The 22,947-nt window shown below is 36.1% G+C and overlaps 2 protein-coding genes across 2 annotated transcripts; one reads left to right on the top strand and one right to left on the bottom strand.

Moving 5' to 3' along the window:
* Positions 1-4,181: 4,181 nt before the first annotated feature.
* On the bottom strand, positions 4,182-4,664 carry LOC122304926. Its single transcript, XM_043117189.1, has one exon. The coding sequence runs from the start codon at positions 4,662-4,664 to the stop codon at positions 4,182-4,184; it is 483 nt and encodes a 160-aa protein (XP_042973123.1).
* Positions 4,665-13,896: 9,232 nt separating this feature from the next.
* LOC122305129 (probable sugar phosphate/phosphate translocator At4g32390) lies at positions 13,897-15,418 on the top strand. The gene has a single exon (XM_043117459.1). The coding sequence runs from the start codon at positions 14,131-14,133 to the stop codon at positions 15,169-15,171; it is 1,041 nt and encodes a 346-aa protein (XP_042973393.1). The 5' UTR covers positions 13,897-14,130; the 3' UTR covers positions 15,172-15,418.
* Positions 15,419-22,947: the final 7,529 nt, after the last annotated feature.

The following is a 22,947-nucleotide window of genomic DNA, read 5'->3' as shown; positions in this document are numbered from 1 at the left end:
TAAGACCTTCAAAGGAAATGAGTCAAAAGACCATGGAATCAACGGCGACTAATGATCCACTTTCTCCACCCTCCAATGTAAGTAAGCCATCTAGTGGTCCTGGGAGTGGTAGGAAGAGATCTGTAGTTTGGGACTATTTTAAAAAGATTAAAACTGAAGATAATTCAAGACCTAGAGCTGCATGTAATTTTTGTGGGACTACTTATGCTTGTGATCCTAATATAAATGGCACAAAATCAATGTTACAACACTTGGAGAAAACCTGTAAGAAGTCTCCACTTAGGAAAGTGGATAGAAACCAATCTGTATTAGGTTTCCAGTCCCGAGAAAGTAGTGGGGGGCTTGTATCTATTGCTTTTAGTGTTGAGGCTTGTAGAGCAGCCTTAGCTGAAATGTTGGTTATTGATGAGCTTCCTTTTAAATTTGTGGAAGGGGAAGGGTTTAAGAAATTTATGCTTGTTGTGCAACCTAGATGGAATGGGATTCCATCACGTGTAACGGTTGCAAAAGATATTTTTAAACTTTATTTGAGAGAGAAAGACAAGCTGAAAAGTGCTCTTAAGGGGCAGCGAATTTGTCTAACCACGGATACATGGACATCCGTGCAAAATTTTAACTACATGTGTCTCACTGCACATTTTATTGATGAAGATTGGAAAATGAACAAAAGAATTATCAGCTTTTGTAAGGTGGAAAACCATAAGGGTGAGACATTGGGAAAAAAAATTGAAATGTGTTTGCTTGAATGGGGGAGGCCCAAAATATTTACAATTACACTTGATAATGCAAGTTCAAATAATGGGATAGTTTTATATATTAAAAGAAAGACAAGGAATAAAAAAGATACGATTTTGGAACATGAGTTCTTGCATATGAGATGTTGTGCTCATATCTTGAACTTAATTGTTCGGGATGGGTTGAAAGAATATGATCAATCAATTGCACGAATTCGAGCGGCTGTGAAGTATGTGAAATCATCTCCACAAAGGTGGAACACATTTAAGCAATGTTGTGATAGTGAGGATATTACTTGTAAAAGTAGTGTATGCTTAGATGTGCCAACTCGTTGGAACTCCACTTTTATGATGTTGGATAGGGCTGAAAAGTTTCAAAAAGCATTTCAACGGCTAGAGGATGAAGATTCAGGATATGTTAAGAGCCTTGGGGAGGATGACAGTGAGGAGGATGATGATGTTAGTGAGTTGGGTAAAGGAGGGGCATCCAAGTTAGGGCCTCCAACCATGGATGATTGGGATAAGAGTAGGTTGTTTGTAAAATTTCTAAAACTTTTTTATGATGCAACCTTGCATTTCTCTGGAGCCAATTATGTCACTTGCAACTGTTTTGCATTTGAGCTTGCGACAATTCATGCTGCAATTAATTTGGAGTGTACGGAATGGCCTCATAAATTGAGGACAATGGCATTTAATATGAAATCTAAATTTGAGAAGTATTGGGGAAATATTGAAAAAATGAATCTTTTGTTGTATATTGCATTGATTCTTGATCCTCGATATAAAATGCGATGTCTAGATATTCTTTTTGAAGGATTCTATGAGGATAACACTTCAAAAGTTCTTATGTTGTTGGATTTGGTTAAAGATGCTTTGACTCGTTTATAAGATAATTATTGTGCAAATGAGGAAAGTAATGTTGGGGCACATGATCAAACTATGAGCCAATCAAGTGAGGGATGGGCTACTACTACAAGTTCAAATCCTGGGGTAGGTGAAGGTGATTTTGGATCAATGGGATCATATATCCGTTTAAAAGTTCAGATGCGGTTGGAGTCGGAGAACTCTTTGGAGAGTAAATCTGAATTGGAGAGGTATTTAATTGAAAAACGTGAAAAGAGTGATCCAAAATTGACTTGTTGAATTGGTGGAAGGTTAACAGCATTAGATACCCCGTGCTTTCAAAAGTTGCGCGGGATGTTCTTGCAGTTCCGATATCTACAGTGGCTTCTGAGTCGGCTTTTAGCACAGCAGGTCGAGTACTTGATCCTTTCCGCAGTAGCCTATCTCCACTTATGGTTGAAGCCCTTATCTGTACACAAAATTGGCTTCGCTCATCTTCTACCCCGTTAAACATTCGCACTTTAATGGATGATGTTGAGGAGTTTGAGAAATTTGATACAGGTATGTAGCATCATTCACCTTTTATTTAAGTGTTTTTAAAATGTTTATCATATTAGTAATTTGTTTTAATTATTATGCTTTATTTTTTCCTTTTTGTGTAGAGCTTATGGAAGACTTTGAGAGTTCTTCAAGACCCACTTCTTTGGTTGGAGATGATTAAATTTAAGGTAGGACAACTTGTATATTTTATTTTCTTAAAGTTTTTTTTATTTATTTAATGTAATTACTAACTTTTTATTGAAATTAACTACTTGATTTATTTTAATACAATTGCTATTATTATTAGCTATTTGTTCTAGTTGTAAGTTTTTTTTATTGGATGTTCTTGTAATTTGAACTTATAATTTAGATTTGTAATTTGGACTTGTAATTTATTGGACTTTTGGACTTGTAATTTGTTAGACTTTTTTATTTGTATTTTAGACTTTTGGTATTTGGATTTGTAATTTGTTAGACCTTTGGACTTGTAATTTAGACATTTGGAATTTGGACTTGTAATTTATTGGACTTTTGGACTTGTAATTTGTTACTTATTTTATTTCATAGCAGATTTTTTTTTTATTGTAGATTTTATTTTCTTGTAGCAGTTTTATTTAAAGGCTTATAAGCTTAGAACATATTTTTTTTACACTAGATTTCATATTTCAGTTTTTGTGTTGTAACAGTTTTTTATATAGTAGAATTTTGTTTAGATAGCATATTAACAATTTTATAAGGCAGATTTTTTGTAACAGATTTTTTTTACATAACAGATTTTTTTTATAAAGCAGATTTTTTATAGCAGATTTTTTTTACATAGCAGATTTTTAAAACAGAATTTTTAAATCAGTTTTTTTTTTTTAAAACAGAATTTTTTAATGACAAATTTATATTTTATTAAAACCGGAAAACCGGACCAAACCGGACCGAAAACCGGTAAAACCGGAATACCGGTTTATAAGAAAAATAGGTGCGTAATCGGTTTTGAAAAATACAAAACCGGTACCTACCGGTTCGGTCCTAGATTTTGTCTAAAACCGGACCAAACCGGACCGGTTACACCCCTAAATAAAAACAATCAAACACAATTCCAAATTCTCACAAAAGGTGATCCATGACTACTCAACCCCAGGAGCAATACCCACCAAGACTATCTCAACAATCATTCACATAGAATTGAGAAAAATGTCTCAAAACTCAGATGTGTGTGTAGCTACACGGTTGTGTGTTCCTCATTACTAGACAGGATTTGTCATAAGATTTTTCAACATTAAGATTAATCATTATTGATTCTAACTACCTTAAAACTCAAAGGACTAACAGTTTTCACACTAACTTTGTTTAAAGGTTGAACACTCAACCCCTAAAATTAGGGTAACTGTTTCTAACCCTTTACTTAGGAAAGTTTACTAAGCTACCTTTATCTTCTTCTTCTTCTTTTTCTCGATTCTTTGCAAATCCTCTTTTTTTTTTTTTCTTTTTTCTTTTTTTTTTCTTTTTTTTTAGCATAACTTGGTAGTCCTGCAGTTTACTTCTTCTGTGTTAAATCAGTGGACAATAAATGATAAACATTACAGGTGTAAGCATGTGTAAAATGTCCTTCAAACTTTTCCCTTCGTTCTATGTAAATCTTACCAAGTCTCATCTCCATAAATATAACAACCCAGTGTTTTAAACCACATATCAACTAATGTGATGCATTAGAAATCATACTCTATGCTCAGGTTTGAAAATAAATTTTTACAAAATAATTCTACTCAACCACTCCACCAAGGTGCTTAAATTTCACAAAGTACTAGAAATGAAGTATGTGTTAATCATATATTTATCAATGCACATCATATTAATGCAACTTAAAAAAAAAAAAAATTTGTGCGCACACGCTACCCCTAACTAGTGAGAGACATGGTCCTCAATGAATTGAACAAAATAAAACAAAGTGCACAATAATAAGTAAGCAATACGGATAACCAATCATGTGATATAAAATGAAAGTAAAATGACAAATATAAATATCAGATAAAATGCAATGAAAGAAAGCTATCAAGGGAAGAAATAAATAAATCAAAATAAAAAACCTTTCCCGGGATCTTGCACAAGCAAGATCTCTTCGTTTGGATTAAAGGCAGTCAGAAACGACTTTAGACGTTGTCCATTGACAGTAAAACTATTGCCATTCTTCGGATTGATAATGTCTACCATCCCGTGAGAATGAACCTCCTTTACAATGTATGGCCCACTCCATCGTGATTTCAGTTTCCTGAAAAAAAGATGTAATCTAGAATTATAGATGAGCACTTTCTGATCAGGAACAAGATATCTGTCATAGATCTTCTTGTCATGCAAGGCCTTCATTCGCTTCTTTGCCAAGTGAGAATTGTCGTAGGCCTCTCTTCTTGCTTCATCAAGTTTCAAAATCTGCAACTTTCTTAAACCTTTGGCAGCATCAAGTAAAAAGTTAATTTGCTTAATAGCCCATAAAGCACGATGCTTAATCTCAACAGGTAAATAACAAGCCCGACCATAAACCAATCTATAAGGTGACATCCCTAAGTTAGTTTTGAATGTAGTCCTATAAGCTCATAGAGCATCAACTAGTTTTTTAGACCAGTCCTTCCAAGTGAGACAGACTGTTTTTTTAAGAATAAGTTTGATCTCTCTATTGGCTAACTTTGCTTGACTATTAGTTTGGGGGTGATATGGAGTAGAAATTTTGTGGGTCACTCCATATTTCTACATAAGTTTTTGAAAATGTTTGTTACAAAAATATGAACCTCTATCACTAAGTAGGTTCAACGATGCAATGTAGAAGTAGAAGCAGAAGCAAATATGTGCAAACCTAAAACTTCAAGAGCTTTTGTGTGGCATGAGAACAAGCTGTAGTGCGACGATAGAGTTATTATTTGGAGATAGAGACTTCCTGCGATGTTGTCTCTCTACCCAGAAGCTCTATCGATTTAGAAGCTAACACAAGATCTGTGCAGGCCTGGAACTTCGAGGAAAGAGAGAGAAAAAAAATCTATATTCACATCGATCATGCAAATACACCAAAACGCCAAAGGTTAGGGTTTTGGCGACCTCTTGTTGATACACAGTCTCTATCACTCACTTTTGGCGTCTCTAGACAACAAGGACTATCGTGGGAGATGATCGCGAAGCTGGAGTACTCCCAATAGAGTCATCGGACACCGTCGACTCTTTTTGTGTCGATGGCATAGTCAACAGAGTTGTTGGTTGTGTGGGTTGCGCCACTACATGCTTAGGGCCCCAGGTCAAGAGAAAAAAGTCGAGGATTTGCCTTCTTTTTTTATGAAAATAAATTCACAAATTGTTGTATTTTTATGTGATACGTTAGATTGTAAAATTATTTTTAGTGTAAAGTAAATCTAATGTCCCCATTAATACACGTCAGTTTGTGAATTTATTTTTGTGAGACTTATTTATGGTTGTTGCACTCCGCATTTTTTTTTCCTTTTTGTTGGTGTGTTGTTTCTTGATCTACCTTTAATTAATAGCTCTACCACTATAACTTATAAGTTGGTTTCCTTAAAGTTTCTTTTAATGTATATATATTAAAACGCTTTTTAAGATAAGATTTGGATAGTGAGTTGATACAAGATGAATTGAAATAAAAGTTAAATAAAATATTACTAAAATATTATTTTTTTAATAATAATATTATTTTGGGATTTGAAAAAAATGAATTGTTTATTATATTTTGTATGAGAATATAGGAAATTTGTAATGATTAGATAAAATGAGTTGGAGGGACTTTTGTATCTAAATTGGGCAGGCCTAGTTTTGTTTCACAAATTTTTGAAATCATCTCATCTAATTTCATTTCAACATCTAAACACAATTCAAATACAAACATTTTTCAATTTCGAATTTTCAACATTTTCATCTAGTTATTACCTACTCATTACAACTTTTTTAAACTCTCAAACAAAACACAAAAGTTAATATAACTTTTTCAAATCTTAAAACAAAACTTAAATTAAAAAAATTATATTATAACCATTTTTTAACTTTATAATTTTTTTATTTACTTTTTTTCTCTTCTTTCCTAAAATCATGTAAAAATCTGAACTCAAACAATACCATTTTATTACTGTTTACAAATTATCTTACTAGTATTCACAAATTTTTCATATCATCTTGTTTGTGTAACCAAATAAGACCTTATAGAATCGGTTGAGATGTAACTAACTAACATGGCTTTGTAGTCGCCATGAGCGGATAGTCCTTTTGATAGTTTGCATAAGTCAATTGTTTTTTTTTTTTAAATAACTTTAGATCTATTTGAGAGTATAATTGTTCTTAAATATTCTACTATTTTAATACTATTCACAATATTATTTACAGATAATCTGAGATACTCTTAATATTTAAACATAAAACACATAAATTATTTCTAATTTTAGATGTTAAATTACTTAGTATGACTACATGATTACAACGTACAAATGTTTTGTCATTATTTTCTTTTTACCCTATAGGGGCAACAGAGGCGAGAGAAGAAATGAGCATGTGAACATGAGAGTGTTCAGCCCAAAAAGTAAGGCCCGATACAAAACGAGAGAGTGTTTAGTCATCCAGGCCTAGTCTTGTGTCTATGAAGAAGAAAAACTCACGTTCCATACCTATTCTTCTAGAAAAACTCTAAAGACAGTTGCCGGGTGTAAGCGTCGCGTAAACGGCTGCTGATGTGGCAATGAAATAAAACGCACCGTTTTGAAGATGAACCATTTGAATTTTGAACACGAGCTCCAGAAGTAAGATCTCATTTCCTCCTTCCCTCCATTTCTGCTCCTCGTGAGAGTCCTCCCCGAACTCCGAAGTCCCCTCGAAACTCCCTCCCTCGAAGCCACATCCCTCCCCTCGAAGCTGTCGCTTATGACCTCTCTTAGTGTCTGGATTGAAAGTTTGAGACCCACATGGAGCTGCCTTCGATTCCTCCTTCCCTCAGCCACGTCTCTCATTGAAGCATCCATCCCTTCGTCATCCTCCCTTCGACTTCATCTTCTTCTTCCCACAAAGCCCCTTCACCTTCATCTCAAAACCCTAACCTTAACCCTAACCTTCGAACTTCAAGCATGCAGCTCCATTTCTGACAGATGCTACCACAAATCCGAGGTCCGATTTACATGGGTATATTTTCTATTAACATTCCATATTTTCCTCTTAGGATTTTCTTATCTACGAATTGTGTGATTTTTATTTTGATGTGTTCGATCTACAAACTATTAGGGTTTTTTAGGTTCTTTTTCTTTGTATTACTGAATGCCATTTTCATTGTTTGGTTTGAAGTTGTGGTATTTCTATTACCAAGAAACTTGAAGATTTTTTTTCCTTTCTGTTGTAATCAAAATGGCAATTTAAATTCTTTTTCGACTGATTTCTAGTACCCAAGATTCTGCTTTAAAGTTTTGCTGACCCATTGTGGCGGGAGATGAAGAGGAAAAAGGAGAGAAAACTCAAAACGACTATACCTTACTTTGTTTCTCTGTTTTCACTTTTAATTGAGTTGGAGCTCTTTAATTGCATTCACTTGAACCTGTGGGGTTTTTTTTTTTTTTTGGGTGAGTGTTTGGTTTGAAAAGTTTGAGCTTGGTTTGTAAGGGCTTTGTTTGTTTGGGTTTGCCTTGGAGGATGCTTTGTGTTTAAGGTCTATTTCGGTATTTGCATTCTTTATCTTCTAAATGAAGCCTTTTTGTTGTGAACTGTAGTTTGGTATGCTATAAAAGCAGCTGCCAATTTTTTCTTCTATTTGACTCACCAGCTTTTCAGGCTTGTGCTCTTTCTTTTCTGCCTGTTTAGGTGCTTGAAAATCTTGGATTTTTCCTGTTTTGTTTATCCATGGAAAGAAAAAGAGTAATTGATATGGTTTCAAATCTGTCAAAACTTGTAGCTGTCAACCTCCCTAACTTCTTCACAATCTAGCAATGTGTGCTTTGCATTGAGCTTTTTGTGTATGTTATTTTGTGATTAGGAGTTTATTATCCTTGCCTATAAAAAAATAACTAAGAGTTATAGCTGATTTTTTTTGTAGTTGCAGCTTCTAACAAATTTCTTTAATGCATTTTATGCCCACAGTATGCACTTGGCTAAGTATACACTACAGCTTATTTCAGTATTGGACCGACTGCTTCTCCATAGTAGGTAATCCAAACTATATTATAGTATAACATATCTTAAAATGTAGTCGTCTCAACTAATTGTCTCAACTCTTTTGCCCAGTCTTCTCATTGCATCTAGCAATCCAGGACGATGACGAAGACATTCATTTATAATTGATGTAGTTTGGTGGAGTTTCCAGTTGGATATTTTTTGGTGGATATTAGAAAGTACTTTTTGTAAATGACTATTATTTGGCAAAATATTGTTGGTAGAGACGTCAAATTTTCGGTGGAGATGAATATGTTCTATTGAAGATGATAATTTTTTGTAGTATTGGGCAAAAAAATCACCCTACATGCAGTTGCTCTCTCTGTCCAATGTACAATGTGTATAGTTAGGGCCATTCCTTTTTGTAATTGACTGGAAACTTGTAGTGGATGTAAGGACCATGAATTACATTGACATTTGTGGTATAATGATATAAAAAGTAGATGATTTACTGGATTCATGTACTTAGATTTGCATATATATATATATATATGAGATTTTATTTGATAAATTGTTCCTAAGACCAGTTGGAGGTACTGAGACATGCAGATGTCAATGTAAGTCTAGTTGTGGCCAGCAGTTCAAGTACTACTTACATGGGTAGTAGGAGCTTTTGCTTCAAGTACACCTTCATTGCCGGCAGATCCTAATGAAGGCTTGCTTAAAGGAGTTTGGTGACAATTGAAAGCAACCTATTATGGGTTGTGACCATTGCAGTTTAGAAGAAGATATTGACCCAAGTGGGAAGGGTTCGCCAACACAAATTCATTTTAACAAGTTAACCATTGGAATTAGCACACTCGTGAAATATGTTTTACCATTTGGATCACAGACTTACATTTTAGAAACATGCAAATAGCACAAACAATTAGCCCAAAATATATAATCTTACATAAAGAGTACTCCATAAGCTTAGCAATACAGTTGGAAAGAAGCAAGCATTGCATCATAAATATCATCATAATAATGTTTGTCACAAGCAGAAGCATTGATACAATCCACAATTTGGGTCTTAAAATCCTTATTTCTTCCCGCTTTTCTTGAGTCCAGCACCTCCAACGGGTCCCTTTTGTGCCTTGGCTTTAAGCTCCTTGAGTGCTGTCAGCAATTAACAACACAAAATGCTGTCAGCAATTAACATTCTTCAGCCACTATATAAATGTACACACAAGACATCATGCATGACTACTTGGTAAGGGAAATTGTCAATATAAGTGAAGATGCATATGGCCTGTTCAAAACATGTATGGTACTTATCATGTGAGTCTCAGGCATGGATGCACCATGCAGAATCAAATCGCATTGATGCTTGCCATACTTTTGCATGAGCTTATGTTAGATGGAAAGTGCCATTTACGATACTAGTGCATCTACTCATTTTATAATGGGACATCTTTTCTATCCAACCGATATATACATCCTATATATCTTTTTTATGAGTGAAAATTTAACAGACGTTACAAACCAACCAAGAAAAGCTAAACATATCAAATTCTCAATCGAACAAAGAATTTTAACAAATTCCTAAAATCTGAAATTTTTCAAAAGCTTTATAGGAGGAATACTCTAGCTAATAGCTTTCTTGATATTCATTTTATCATATATTCAATAGTTCAGAGTTGGGTCTCCTAACATTTGCAATACTCATTGAAAAGCTGCATTTTTTTTTTATACCCCTTTCTATCACAGTAGGCAATCGCTCAAAGTAAATCTTTCTTTGCTTTTCTTCTCCCACATACAAGAACGTCATTCTCTTTCACTCTTCTTTTAAACAAAATCCAAGGAAATCTTGGCATCATCTTTACCAGATTCCAATCACATGAGTTGAGGTGTTCCTTTTAAAACCTCCAAAATGAATCCATGCATGTAAATCATGTCAAGGTTGTAAAGCACCATACAAATTGAAATTCAAATCCCATGTGGTCTGTCAAAGATACTGCCATGATTGCGAGATTTATATTGCCTCTAAACTTTATGGGTTGAAATTCAAAGATAGCATTCCCTACAGAAACCAATGATGGCAGTCATTTTATAGAACACAGTTATATCGCATTATAGATATTCACTTTCTTGATTGAAAGTGCTCTAGCACATTGAAAAGCAAGGGTGACAAATTAAGCATCCGAATAAAAACCACTCCAAATTTACTTAGGTACTCTGTTTTGTTTTAGAATTGACTTATCACCAAGAACATAACTGAATGATAAGCAAAAGAATCAAGAAGGGAAAAACAAAATACCATCAAAATACTTGCCCTTGGGGCTCCCATACAAAAATGAAAATCTGTAAAATTTGCACTCAAACAGTTCATTGATATCTTTCCAATATGTAAAATACAATGCTATATCGTAGCCATAACATTAGAACATATTACCTGTTCAAATCCGTAGCTAAACTTGGAGGGAAGTAGAAGAGTAGCCTTTGAAGCAAAAGAGTAGCAGCCTTTCTATCTTCCGGTCTGGCCTACCTACTATTACCAAATCTAATGGTGTCTCTAGAGTATAAGTTCATAATAACATTGAGATCCATGAAGAAAAAGACCCTGACGAATATCTTACGGCCTCTTGAAGACCCACACGAAGATCCTAGAGACCCACAAAAATACCCACATTGATCCACTTCAAGACTTGAAGATCTCAATGCCGAGGATGAGCTTGCGTAGAAGATGACACCATGAAGCCGAACACGACGTCGAGAAGAAGACGACGCCATGAAGCTTCTGTGAGAAAGAAGACCCAAGCTTCAAACCAGACCACCACAACGCCATGACCCAAGCTTCTGTGAGATTGAAGACCACCTATGGCCAGAGCACCACGAAGCCACGAACCTTATGTGAGCATGAAGACGAGGTTGTAGAACAGAGCAGCAAGAAGCGGGAATCGACTCTGAAGTTTTTTGGCTCCATTGTTTTTTTTTTTTCAATTGTCTCCAATTCGTTTTAGATCGAGCGATTTCTGGGTATGTAATGGAAGTACGAGGATTTTGATCTCTCACACCCTAGAAGCGGGAAACCACATAAATGGTTTCAATTCGCGTTTCTTCCCTTTTCGTACTCGTTTTCATTTAAAAAAAAATTTAGCTGACGTGGCCTGAGCCGACTGCACGGCGTCTACGTGAGACGACTGTATATAGAAGTTCTCATTTTTCTATGGTTCTTCTAGGCACGGTCTTTGTATTGTAGTCGTCATGCAGTCAGATGATGTGGCGTCACGTCAACCGATTTAAAAAAAAATAAACAAAAAAAGAACTCAAGTCTCGTTTGTTTTTAGAGATGAGATGAGATGAAATAAATTGAATAAAATATTATTAGAATATATTATTTTTATATTAAAATTTGAAAAAGTTGTATTAAGACTTGAAAAAATTGAATTATTTATTTTATTTTATATGAAAATTTGAAAAAATTGTAATGATTAAGATAAGATGTGAAGATAGTTTTATGAAAGTAAATGAGGCTTCAGTCGGTGTAAACAATGCTTCACAATCTCCAAAGTTTTTGTTCATTAATTGGGTGTAAAAAAAATATAAATATGGATGAATCAAAATGGTCAACAATCTCTGATCCTAAGAGTTTCTTTATTTTGGGGAAGGGGTCCTTCTTTCTTGGTTGGTCTCTTCTCTCTTCTCTGCTCTCTCCTGTGTCTCTCCTCTATGGTTTCCTTTGCCGTCAACAGATGGTTGAGGGCTGAGGTATATCCACTCTTTGTAGCAGTTGGTGTTGCTGCACGACGTCTACGTGAGACGACTGTATATAGAAGCTCTCATTTTTCTATGGTTCTTCTAGGCACGGTCTTTGTATTGTAGTCGTCATGCAGTCAGATGATGTGGCGTCACGTCAACTGATTTAAAAAAAAATAAAACAAAAAAAGAACTCAAGTCTCGTTTGTTTTTAGAGATGAGATGAGATGAAATAAATTAAATAAAATATTATTAGAATATATTATTTTTATATTAAAATTTAAAAAAGTTGTATTAAGATTTGAAAAAATTGAATTATTTATTTTATTTTATATGAAAATTTGAAAAAATTGTAGACCTCACTTCAACGATATGTTCATAGTTATTTAGTATTGTACCTATGTATTAGCTCTATGTCGAATCATATAATTTAGTTCTAAGATTTATATTTTGTGTATTTTTAGATATAAGATGAGATGATATAAAATAAATTGAATAAAATATTATTAAAATATATTATTTTTATATTAAGATTTAAAAAAATTAAATTATTTGTTTTATTTTATATAAAAATTTAAAAAAATTATAATAATTAAAATAAGATAAGATGATAATTTTATAAAAGTAAACCAGACCTAAAACTCTCCTAAATTTGATTCTAATATACACATGACATGTCACGACACAACTTAACATGGAGACCGATAAAACAAACTACTCGTCACCTGTTTATGCAATCATTCTTCGTTCACAATTCTATTTAGTTGGGCCAACACCATGCACATCATAACGCCGCTGTTATTGGATGCGATAATTGAAAGAGGGGATAGGTCATCATAGATGTTGACTTTTTCCACTCCTCCGAAGAGGTGAAAAATAAAAATAAAATAACACTTAGTGGAGCTCAAGGTTTACAGCCATGGCCTATATGTGCTCTCCACTCCGACGAACTTGTGAGGCATAACGCACTAAACACGCACGAGATGGTGGAAGACTCACGGCTCCTTTGATCCCATTTGCCAATATTTTCTTTCAAAGTCTTCGTTTGTGCACATAATATGCTTTCCAGTAATATTAAATAAAGATATAGGATTTATAAGTATCGTGCATTTGTTACCAAATCTCATGAGATTAAGATAAGGATATAAGAGTGTTGGTTGGAGGGGATATAGACACATAAATTGATTACCGTAACATTTATTACTATGTTTATAAATCTTCTCAAGACTTATTTTATGTATTTATATATCTTAAATTTTAAAGAAATTTTTCTTCTCTAAGACGTGAAAGGGAAGTGAGGTGCATGGATAAATCAACCAATGAATGGTAGAAAACGTTATTGGCTCCTGATGTCAAGCGGCAAAAGCATAGTTTCAACTCGTTTCCCTTTGCTTTGTTCCCACCCAAAGCCTCGGTGCTCTTTGCCCTTCCAAACCAAACTAAATTAGACCATCTTTTGAGACTCCCAATAAACAAGATAAATTACGCGGACAGGTGTAGTTAGATTCAAAAGTGCTTAGGCCAAACGCAAAGGGTCAAAGGTATCGTAATAAGAATAAATGGTAGTTGCAGTCAGTCAGAATGTATAAATATTGTGTAATATGAGCAAGATTATATATTATATTATCATTTTATTTATATTTTACTATATATGATATAATATATTTATTATTATTTAATAATAAAAAAATATATAATAAATAATTATTTAATAATGACAAATATATTATATCTTATTTAATAAAATATAAATAGAATAATAATATGATATATATATATTTTTTTAAAAAAATAACCGTAAAACACTTATATAAAACTGTAAGCTTACTAAAGTAAATGATAAATAAATTATTTTATTTTATTATTTGATAAAAGAAATAAATAGATCCATGACTTTTAAAAGTCTTCATAAAAGCCCATTTAACACTCTAAAGCCCAGGTCGTACTAGAACTAGTCGCAACTGAGAACTGTTCCTGTCCTCTGCCCTCAACCTAGCCTTCGCATTCAAAGTCTTCTCTTCCCATGGAGGCATAAACCAAACCCCATCTCCATATCTCCCCATCCTCCACGCCTTAACATCAATATCCCTTCTCCCTTCCTCCCCATTCCTCTTCCTCTCAATTTCTTGTCTTCCCATAAGGTTAGGGTTTTCAGATCTCCAAAAAAATGGCTCTCTCCGATGGTGTTGTGAAAAACGTTTTGCTCTCCTACTTCTACGTATTGATCTGGATCTGTCTGAGCTTCTCGGTGATCGTGTACAACAAGTACATCTTGGACCGCAAACTCTACAACTGGCCCTTCCCGATCTCGCTGACCATGATCCACATGGCCTTCTGCTCCGCCCTCGCCTACCTCCTCGTCCGCGTCTTTAAGGTTGTAGAGGAGCCTGCCGCCATGACCCGTGACCTCTACGTCAAGTCCGTCGTCCCCATCGGCGCCCTCTACTCTCTCTCCCTCTGGTTCTCCAACTCCGCATACATCTACCTCTCCGTTTCCTTCATCCAAATGCTCAAGGCTCTTATGCCCGTCGCCGTCTACTCCCTCGGCCTCGCCTTCAAGAAGGACACCTTCAAGTCCGACACCATGATCAACATGGTCTCAATCTCCCTCGGCGTCGGCGTCGCCGCCTATGGTGAGGCCAAGTTTGACACTTGGGGTGTCATGTTGCAGCTTCTGGCCGTCGTATTCGAGGCCACCCGGTTGGTTTTGATCCAGATTCTGTTGAATTCCAGAGGTATTAGCTTGAACCCCATCACTTCGCTTTTCTATGTCGCGCCGTGTTGTCTTGCGTTCTTGTCCGTGCCGTGGATGATAATGGAGTACCCTTTGTTGAGAGACACCTCCAGTTTCCATCTGGATTTCGTGATCTTCGGCACCAATTCGCTCTGCGCGTTCGCGCTGAATTTGGCTGTGTTCTTGCTGGTGGGTAAGACCTCCGCGCTCACCATGAATGTCGCCGGTGTGGTAAAGGATTGGCTTTTGATCGCGTTCTCGTGGTCGGTGATCAAGGACACCGTGACGCCCGTTAATTTGTTTGGCTACTTTTTGGCGTTTCTGGGTGTTGCATATTACAATCACTCCAAGTTGCAGGCGCTTAAGGCCGCGGATGCGCAGAAGAAGGCGCAGCAGGCCGACGAGGAGGCAGGGAGGTTGCTGGAGGAGAGAGAAGGTGAAGGCACCGGCAAGAAGAGTGAAACCCAGAATTGATACGTTTGCTAATTCCAATTTTTTTTTATGCTTTTGCCAAGGAAAGGAGGATTACAACAAAGAGATTTGGAAAACGAGTGACCAAAACCCGATTTCTACATCGGGTTGTGTGCTCGTCTAGATGAGGCAGGTTTTGTTTTGGGTATTTGGCATTATTTATTTTTCTTGTTAACAATATTTATGTAGCGGTGACTTTGTGTTATTGGGGGTTATAAAGTTAATTAATTTATGTTACCTATTCTGCCTATTCCTAGCTGTGATTGGAGAATGAATTTTTATGGATGGTTTGACATACTTCACTTCGGAGGAAACATCTGGAACCTTAGTTACCAATTTATGAGTATGTTTTGATCTATGTTTCTTGTTTATTTTGATCATGCTTGTGTTCTCGTGTGTCTGTAGTTTCTATATTTGCTCCTATTATCCGTATGTTATATTTATGTCCTACTGTGATTTCGCTATAGAACACCTGTATCACAATTAAGGATGTTGAAATTGCCAATGTGTTATTTTGAGAGGGAAAGAACTGCTATCAGGATATGTAGACACTATCAATTTTAGAATGGGATTCATTTTTTTAGTTGATACCCGGAAGGACAGTCAGTTGCTTGGTATTATTTGGTATAGAATTGAGACTTGATTTTTTCTCTTTCTTAATTTGAATGGTAAAATTTTTTTTATGGCATATATATTTGAATGGTAAAATTTTTTTTATGGCATATATACTAAGCTAGTAATTATACTGTTTGATCAATTTTCATATTAAAGGAGTTTGTTACTCTATATGTCATGGTAGTCAAGAATCAATTTTCTCTTTTGTAAATTTAAAAAGGGAAATGCTTTTCTCTCTTGTCATCACAAGTTCTGTCAATCCCATGACATTCAATGTGTGAATGGATTTTTCTAATGCATCATTTACCATGCTGCTAATAGATTTTTTCTTTTGGCTTGCATACAAGTGTCTTTGTTAGAAATTTAAATGACCTCTTTTAGAATTCTTCGTCCCGTTCATCCATGCTAGGTTGCCTTTGTCATGGAAAACAAGAGAAGATTTAGATCTTCAAACTGCCTACTATGTTGTTATCTACTTTAATAGCTGTGGCAAGTTCTTGCTTTTAGACATGGACATTTGGTCTCTAGATTTTTTCGTATCTTCTGATCCTCACAAGTTTTCCTCTGTACTTTTAATTTCAAAGTTAACTACTGTTTTTGATGCGCCTTGTATGGTACTTTGGACAAAGATGACACAGAATTTGTGTTTTATTCTCTTTTGATATGTTCTTTATATGGTCACTTCGAAAGAATTAGGAGGTCTGCATCTTTTTGGGTTGTTTTTTCGTTTTTCATGCGTATGCATGTTTTGGCACTTTATTTTAACGCATATTAATTTAATTAAGCAGTGATTGTCCAGTTCTCGTCTGTTTACATTTTGTTTTTGTCATTATTATGCCTGATCATTCTCATCCGTTAAGTTTTCCTTTTATAGTTTTAGGCATCTCCACGTCTTTTTAGTTTTGTTGGTCTTCTTCAAATTGTAGTCGTGGGCCTGTGGGTGTCCGTTTTCTCAAAGATGGGTATGAAATATTGCTCGAATGTGATTTGAACTTTTGAAGATTTGATGCTGATCAAATGAATTAAGAATTTGTGCGTTAGTTTCATAAAGAAATTGAATGATGGCCATATTGGCCACCTAAGAATTAAATAATTTAGATGAATCTGCACAACAGCTTGTTTTTAGATCAACCACCATACCGAGTATAATGAACTGATATTTGAGGGTAAGGGGCTGCTTACACAACAATTTTCTGGTAGAAAAGAACTCCAAATTTGGATTGGAACTTTCTGATATGAGGATATGTCAAACATGAATCTAATAATTGTGCAGCTTATTAACTACTTGCTACCAGAGCTCTGGCGTTAGGGCTGAGTGTTTGGAAAAGTAAATACCAACTACATTAAATCCGCCAACTGGATAGGACTAGTTCAGGGCAAAATGGAAAACGGTATTAATCAAAACACTCCATATTTTCAACTAGATGGGTATTATCCATTTTAAGTGAAATTGAGAAAACCCACCAACTGGTTGTAATTTAGATGAACCGAACTTTTGATATACTCAAAAGAATCTTATGTGCCAGTCTCTGTCCCGCAGAATGTACAATCTATAAAAGAAAAATACACTTTTAAGTTTTAACGTATCCAAATTGTCGCCCTTTCTATAACAAGGTTTTCAAACTCAGTGTGAGGGTGTAAAACACACTAAGGCCCCAAAATGGTTCTTAAGCCCTAGCTCATTAAAGGGCTATCTTAAGAAGACAAATGAAGAGAGAGAGAAATGAGACATAGAAGGGACAAGGCAAGAACATCAAGTGTTAGGAGGAATAGAGGGGAGGAGATATAAATGAGGGGTGAGGTGACCTAAAGCAATTGGAGGAAGGAGATAAAATGTATGGACACATACGACTTCAGGGACTTTTGGGCTAGACTTCTCCAAGAAGGCTTCTTCAATCTCATGACAGGGCATTAACACTTAGTTTTTCACCTTTTTGTAACTTAGGTTTATTTGGGAACACAACTGTTCTTGGATTACTTCAATACTATTTGCAAACTATTCACTACTATCTCACTACTAGTAATTCACAAGCTTATTCACAGATAATCTAAGATACTTTTAGCATCCAAGCTATCATTTCTAAAAAAAAAAGGTGGAGTGATTGAAAAAGTATTTGGTTGGAACAATATTTCACTAAAACTAAAAAACTATTTTCAATCTTAGTTGTTATGAATTGGTATGAAGTTTTTGACTTGTAAATAAAATATAGGAAGGCAGGGGACGGGGAAGGGTCCGGTATCGATGGCATTGTGTCAACTACAAAAGATCAACCAAGTCATAAGTAATATAAGCTTCAAAGAAACGGATGTATCATTGAAGGCACTGAAAAAAGGATACAAGTTCCTATTATTCAACAAGACCAGAAATAGTTTTTATTGTTCACAAGAGTGAAAGCATTGGTAGAAAAGGCAGAGGTTTAAGCATGCATCACACTTTTTCTTCACTACTGATGTTTTGAGCATGCATTTTGGACAGGGTTTGGCTCATATATACCAAGATCGATGCACAAACCATATATAAATTAGCCAAATCGATGGAGCATAACATAGAAACAATCCAATCTGCCATCATTTATCTGAGGGGCTAGTCAACCTAGCTTCCTTCCCATGCAGTTACTTTCTCTACGATCTTGACCAGAAGACTAGTACTTCCAAAGAAACCAAGCGAGATGGTTGTGAGGAAAAAGACCCGTACCAAATGGCAAATGCTTTCATCCCTTTTGGTGAATGTGTTATGAAGAGATTAATTAAACTGGCCCATGTACATGAAGAGTACTCCCCTATCCCAACCAAGATGAACTGTGGAAGCAAGAAAAATGCTATCACTGGTAGTACCGTATGTTGCTGTGTCGCAACTTGCTTATATGCTTTCTGGCAACTGACAAGTTTTTCATTTCCATAAGTACTGATATGATGCTGCTACCATACCTAGTATGGCAAAGAACAAGACCATCCCTATTTTCCGCAAACTTGTAAAACATAAGAAAAGAAAACATTTTAATTTAAAGCCATGTTTGGATGAAAAAACTAGAGGTAATTAATGGAAAATCCATTTGTCTCGAAGAAGGGAAGAGATCAGGGCAGGGATGCATGCAGCATCTTGCTTAAATAATCTTTAGCCATTGGATTAGTTGCTTTCCCATCTTTGCTCAGTACTATATATGTTTGCATGATGCTGATCTTCGACTTTTTCAACCGTCGATCGATTGACCGCTGTGATAATATTAATATATATGGGCGCAAGAAAATAAAATAATAATTAATTGGTATGTATCTGATCTTATTTTTGGCTGCTTGTTATTTATTTATTTTGAAAATGGAACTTATAGTATTTCATAAGCCATTGGAACAAAGTTTGTCACAAGAGATGAGGGGTGCAACCACATCCGGCCCTTCCTCCAGCCAAATAGTTTCATTTACAAAAGAAAAGACTAACTTTACTAATTCATGGGCTACTTTGTTGCCAACTCTGTTGACATAGGATAGTTTCCAGCTTGGATGGTTCTCTAGCACATGCTTAAGGTCTTCAATAAGTTGTCCATGCCATGCATAATTTGGAGTAGGATCCTTGATTGCTTCTATTACCATCTTTGCATCCCCTTCGAATTCAGCCATCGTTATTCCCATTTCAGTGCATAGAGTGAACGCCCTCAGAAGAGCAAAACCTTCGGCCAGGAAAACAAAGGAGGCTGACTCTTTTTGGGTAGCCAACATAACAATTGGATCACCATTTGAATCTCGGGTTATAATACCCATTCCCATAACCAACTCAGATTTATGGAAACTAGCATCAAAGTTTACCTTAAGCCAAGTAGAAGAAGGAGGTTGCCAATGAGTCTCAGCAACTTGATGCATCACGAGCCCTTGCCTTGCCAGATTTTTTCCCTGTGCCGTGGTTAGGTCCTCAATGTCAAAAATAGCAGTTTTGATTAGAGCTTTTGGGCCTTGGAAAATATTCCTGAAGATTAAGTCGTTCCTCCTTTGCCAAATTCTATAGCAGACTACAGCTACCAAGTCAAGGTTTCTAGCTTCAAGTCTGCCACAAAATTCGGCCCACAGGTCTGCAAAATTGTCAAAACAAATTCCCCATTTTGAGACAAGGGAATCCCTCTCTCCCCAAACATCCCTTGCAGCCGGGCACTCCCATAAGCCATGGAGAACCGTTTCATTTTCAGCGTTGCATATAGGGCATCAGGGACTATCCAAAATCTTCTTTTTGAAAAGGTTTTCCTTTGTGGGTAGGAGATTTGAGGCTGATTTCCAAAGGAACTATTTTACCTTCCCTGTCACTCCAAGCTTCCAAATTGCTTTCCAATAATTCACAGCCTGGTTGCTTCCCGATGATTCTCCAAATTTTTGATGTTTTGAATCCAAGTCGACGAAATAAGCACTTCTAACTGTGAAGGTACCTTTTTTTGTTTAGCCCCATATTGATGAATCCGCAGCACCTTTGAGACTGATAGGCAGGCTGCAAATTAGTTATACTTCATCTGAATTGAAGACAATTTTAATTAGCTTCTTTTTCCAACTGAAACTAGTTGAGTCAATGAGGCAAGATACGGTAGATTCTATTGGAAGGGTGTTGGGAATGGTTTGTATCCCTAAAATGTTTTCTTTTGGGATTCATTTGTCCTTCCATATTCATATAAAGTTGCCATTTCCTACTTGCTAAATTGAACCCTTCCTTACTAGGTCCATAACTGAACATAGTCCTTGCCAAATGTAAGAGGAGCTAGATTTTAGTTGGGCTTCAAGAACTTGAGAATGCTTGAAGTTTTTTTCTTTGTAGAGCCGGAACACTAGGGAGAAAGGATGTTTGTAGATTCTCTAGACTTGTTTTGCCAAAAGTGCACAGTTGAAGCACTGCATGTCTCAGAATCCAAGGCCCTCGACTTGTTTGGACCTTCCTAATCTCTCTCATCTCCGCCAATGAACTCCTTTCCCTTCCTTGTTATGGCTATACCAGAATTTAGAGAACATCATTTCGATTTCTTTGGTTAGCCTTACCGGGAGTTTGAATATACTCATCGTGTATGTCGGAATAGCTTGCAATACACTTTTGATAAGGATTTCTTTTTCGGCTGTTGATAGCAAGGAATTTTTCTAGCTATGCATTCGCTTCCAGATTTTCTCCTTTTGTCCACGGAAAGTGTTGTATTTTGTTCTCCCAATGAGAGTAGGTAGCCCCAAATATTTGTTATAGTCATCATTAGAAGTTCTTGCTGCCAGTTGAAGAATAAAGGCTTTTGAATCTGCTCTAGTATCGGAGCTGAAGAACAGAGACGTTTTCTGTTTGGCCCAATGCTCTTTCATAGATGTTCAGCAAATGCATAACTCTGGCCCACTTCTCCATTTTTGCTCTATAGAAAATAACACAATTGTCAGCAAAGAGGAGATGATTTATCTTTAAACCCTCCTAGTAACTGAAACTCCTTGGATACCACCATTCAATTCCGCTACTTGTAAGAGTGATGAGAGGCCCCCTGCACATATGAGGAAGAGATAAGGAGATAAAAGGTCTCCTTGTCTCAGCTCTCTAGTTGGAGTGATAATCTCGCCAGGGATCCCATTAACTAGCACATAGTAGCTTACTGATTTTACAAAACCCATAATTAAGTTGGTCCATTTTCTTGAGAAACCTAGGTTTTGTAACATGGCTTCCAGCAAATCCCATTCGACTCTATCGTATGCTTTAGACATCAAGCTTTATGGCCATATTACCCGTTCTGCCTTGAGTTCATGGAGTGGAGCAACTCGTATGCCACCATAATATTGTTAGAAATTAATCTATCAGGAATGAAAGCACTTTGGTTTCAAGAAATTATTTTTGACAACACCCCTTTGAGTCTATTAGCTAGAACTTTGGAGATTAATTTGTACAAGATGTTGCATAAGCTGATAGGTCTAAAGTGTTGCATGGAAGAGGGGAAATTTACTTTAGGCACTAGAGCTATAAGAGTATGGTTGAGTCCCTGAGCCATATTTTTGGTGTTCAGATAATCCAAAGCGGTTGCACTAATATCATCCCCCACAATATCCCAGTGATTTTTGTAGAAGCCTGTGCTGAAACCGTCTGGCCCAGGGGATTTGAAAGGCGACACTTGTTTTAGTGCCCTTTCTACCTCAGTCTTTAGGAAAGGTAAGTTCATTTTTGCTTGCATTTTAGAAGAAATTCTTAGTTGAATCCCCCTTAGACAGCTTTCACTACAACTATGGTTTGGGATGGAGCTTGTATAGACCTGTGAGAAGTAACTACCAAAGCCCCTTGCTATGTTCTCTTGTCTCGTAAGAACCCTGCCAGTCTCATCCTCCATTATTTTTATACTATTTTTCTTTCTTTCTTTGGTTTACGCAAGCGTGGTAGAATTTTGAGTTTCTATCATCTTGTGTTAGCCAATGTTTTTTGGTGCGTTGCTTCCACCGAAGGTCCTCCCGTTCAAGTAAAAAATTCAGATTGGATTGAAGAGTTTTAAGCTGCCACATATTTCTTGAATTCTCATTCTGTTGGAACCTTTTGATTTCTGCCACTTTTTCACGTATTTCTTGGTTTCTATTGTGGACTAAATTTTTACTCCATTGTTTCAAACTTTGACTACAGGCCACTAGTTTGTGTTGGGCATTCTGAAGCCAACTCCTTTCCCCAGTCAATTTCTGCCATTGGGTAGCTATTAAGTCCCTACACCCCTTTTCCTTGCTCCAGCTGACATCATATTTAAACTGAAAGCGAAGCCATCCCTCCCTTGCCTTGTCGCAATAAAAGGATAGTAAAAGAGGGCAATGATCAGAACAAATAGCAGGTAGGACGTCCATTTTTTACTCTGGGAACACTGACTTCCATAAGCTATTTGCAAAGGCCCTATCTATTCTCTCTTAGGTGAATGTAGAGTTTTCATGGCGATTGCTCCATGTGTACTTTAAATGTGACGCCCCCAAATTCCGTTTGGGATCGGACGGACATTTGAAGCGTCGAGACATGCAACACAAGGTTACCTGCCCCCGTTCATGACATATAAGATGCAATATTCCTAACATGCAGTTAACAATATGTAATATTCGCAGCGGATAAATTTTTTTCTTTAGCAATACTATGCACCAAATTGAAAATATCCCAAATGCTTAAAACATACTTCATACATAAAAATCTATTGAACAACTAAGATCACA

This window comes from Carya illinoinensis, chromosome 3 (assembly GCF_018687715.1).
Source record: "Carya illinoinensis cultivar Pawnee chromosome 3, C.illinoinensisPawnee_v1, whole genome shotgun sequence".
NCBI lineage: Eukaryota > Viridiplantae > Streptophyta > Magnoliopsida > Fagales > Juglandaceae > Carya > Carya illinoinensis.
Note: the sequence above shows the minus strand (reverse complement) of the source record. Positions and strands in the feature narration are given on the sequence as shown.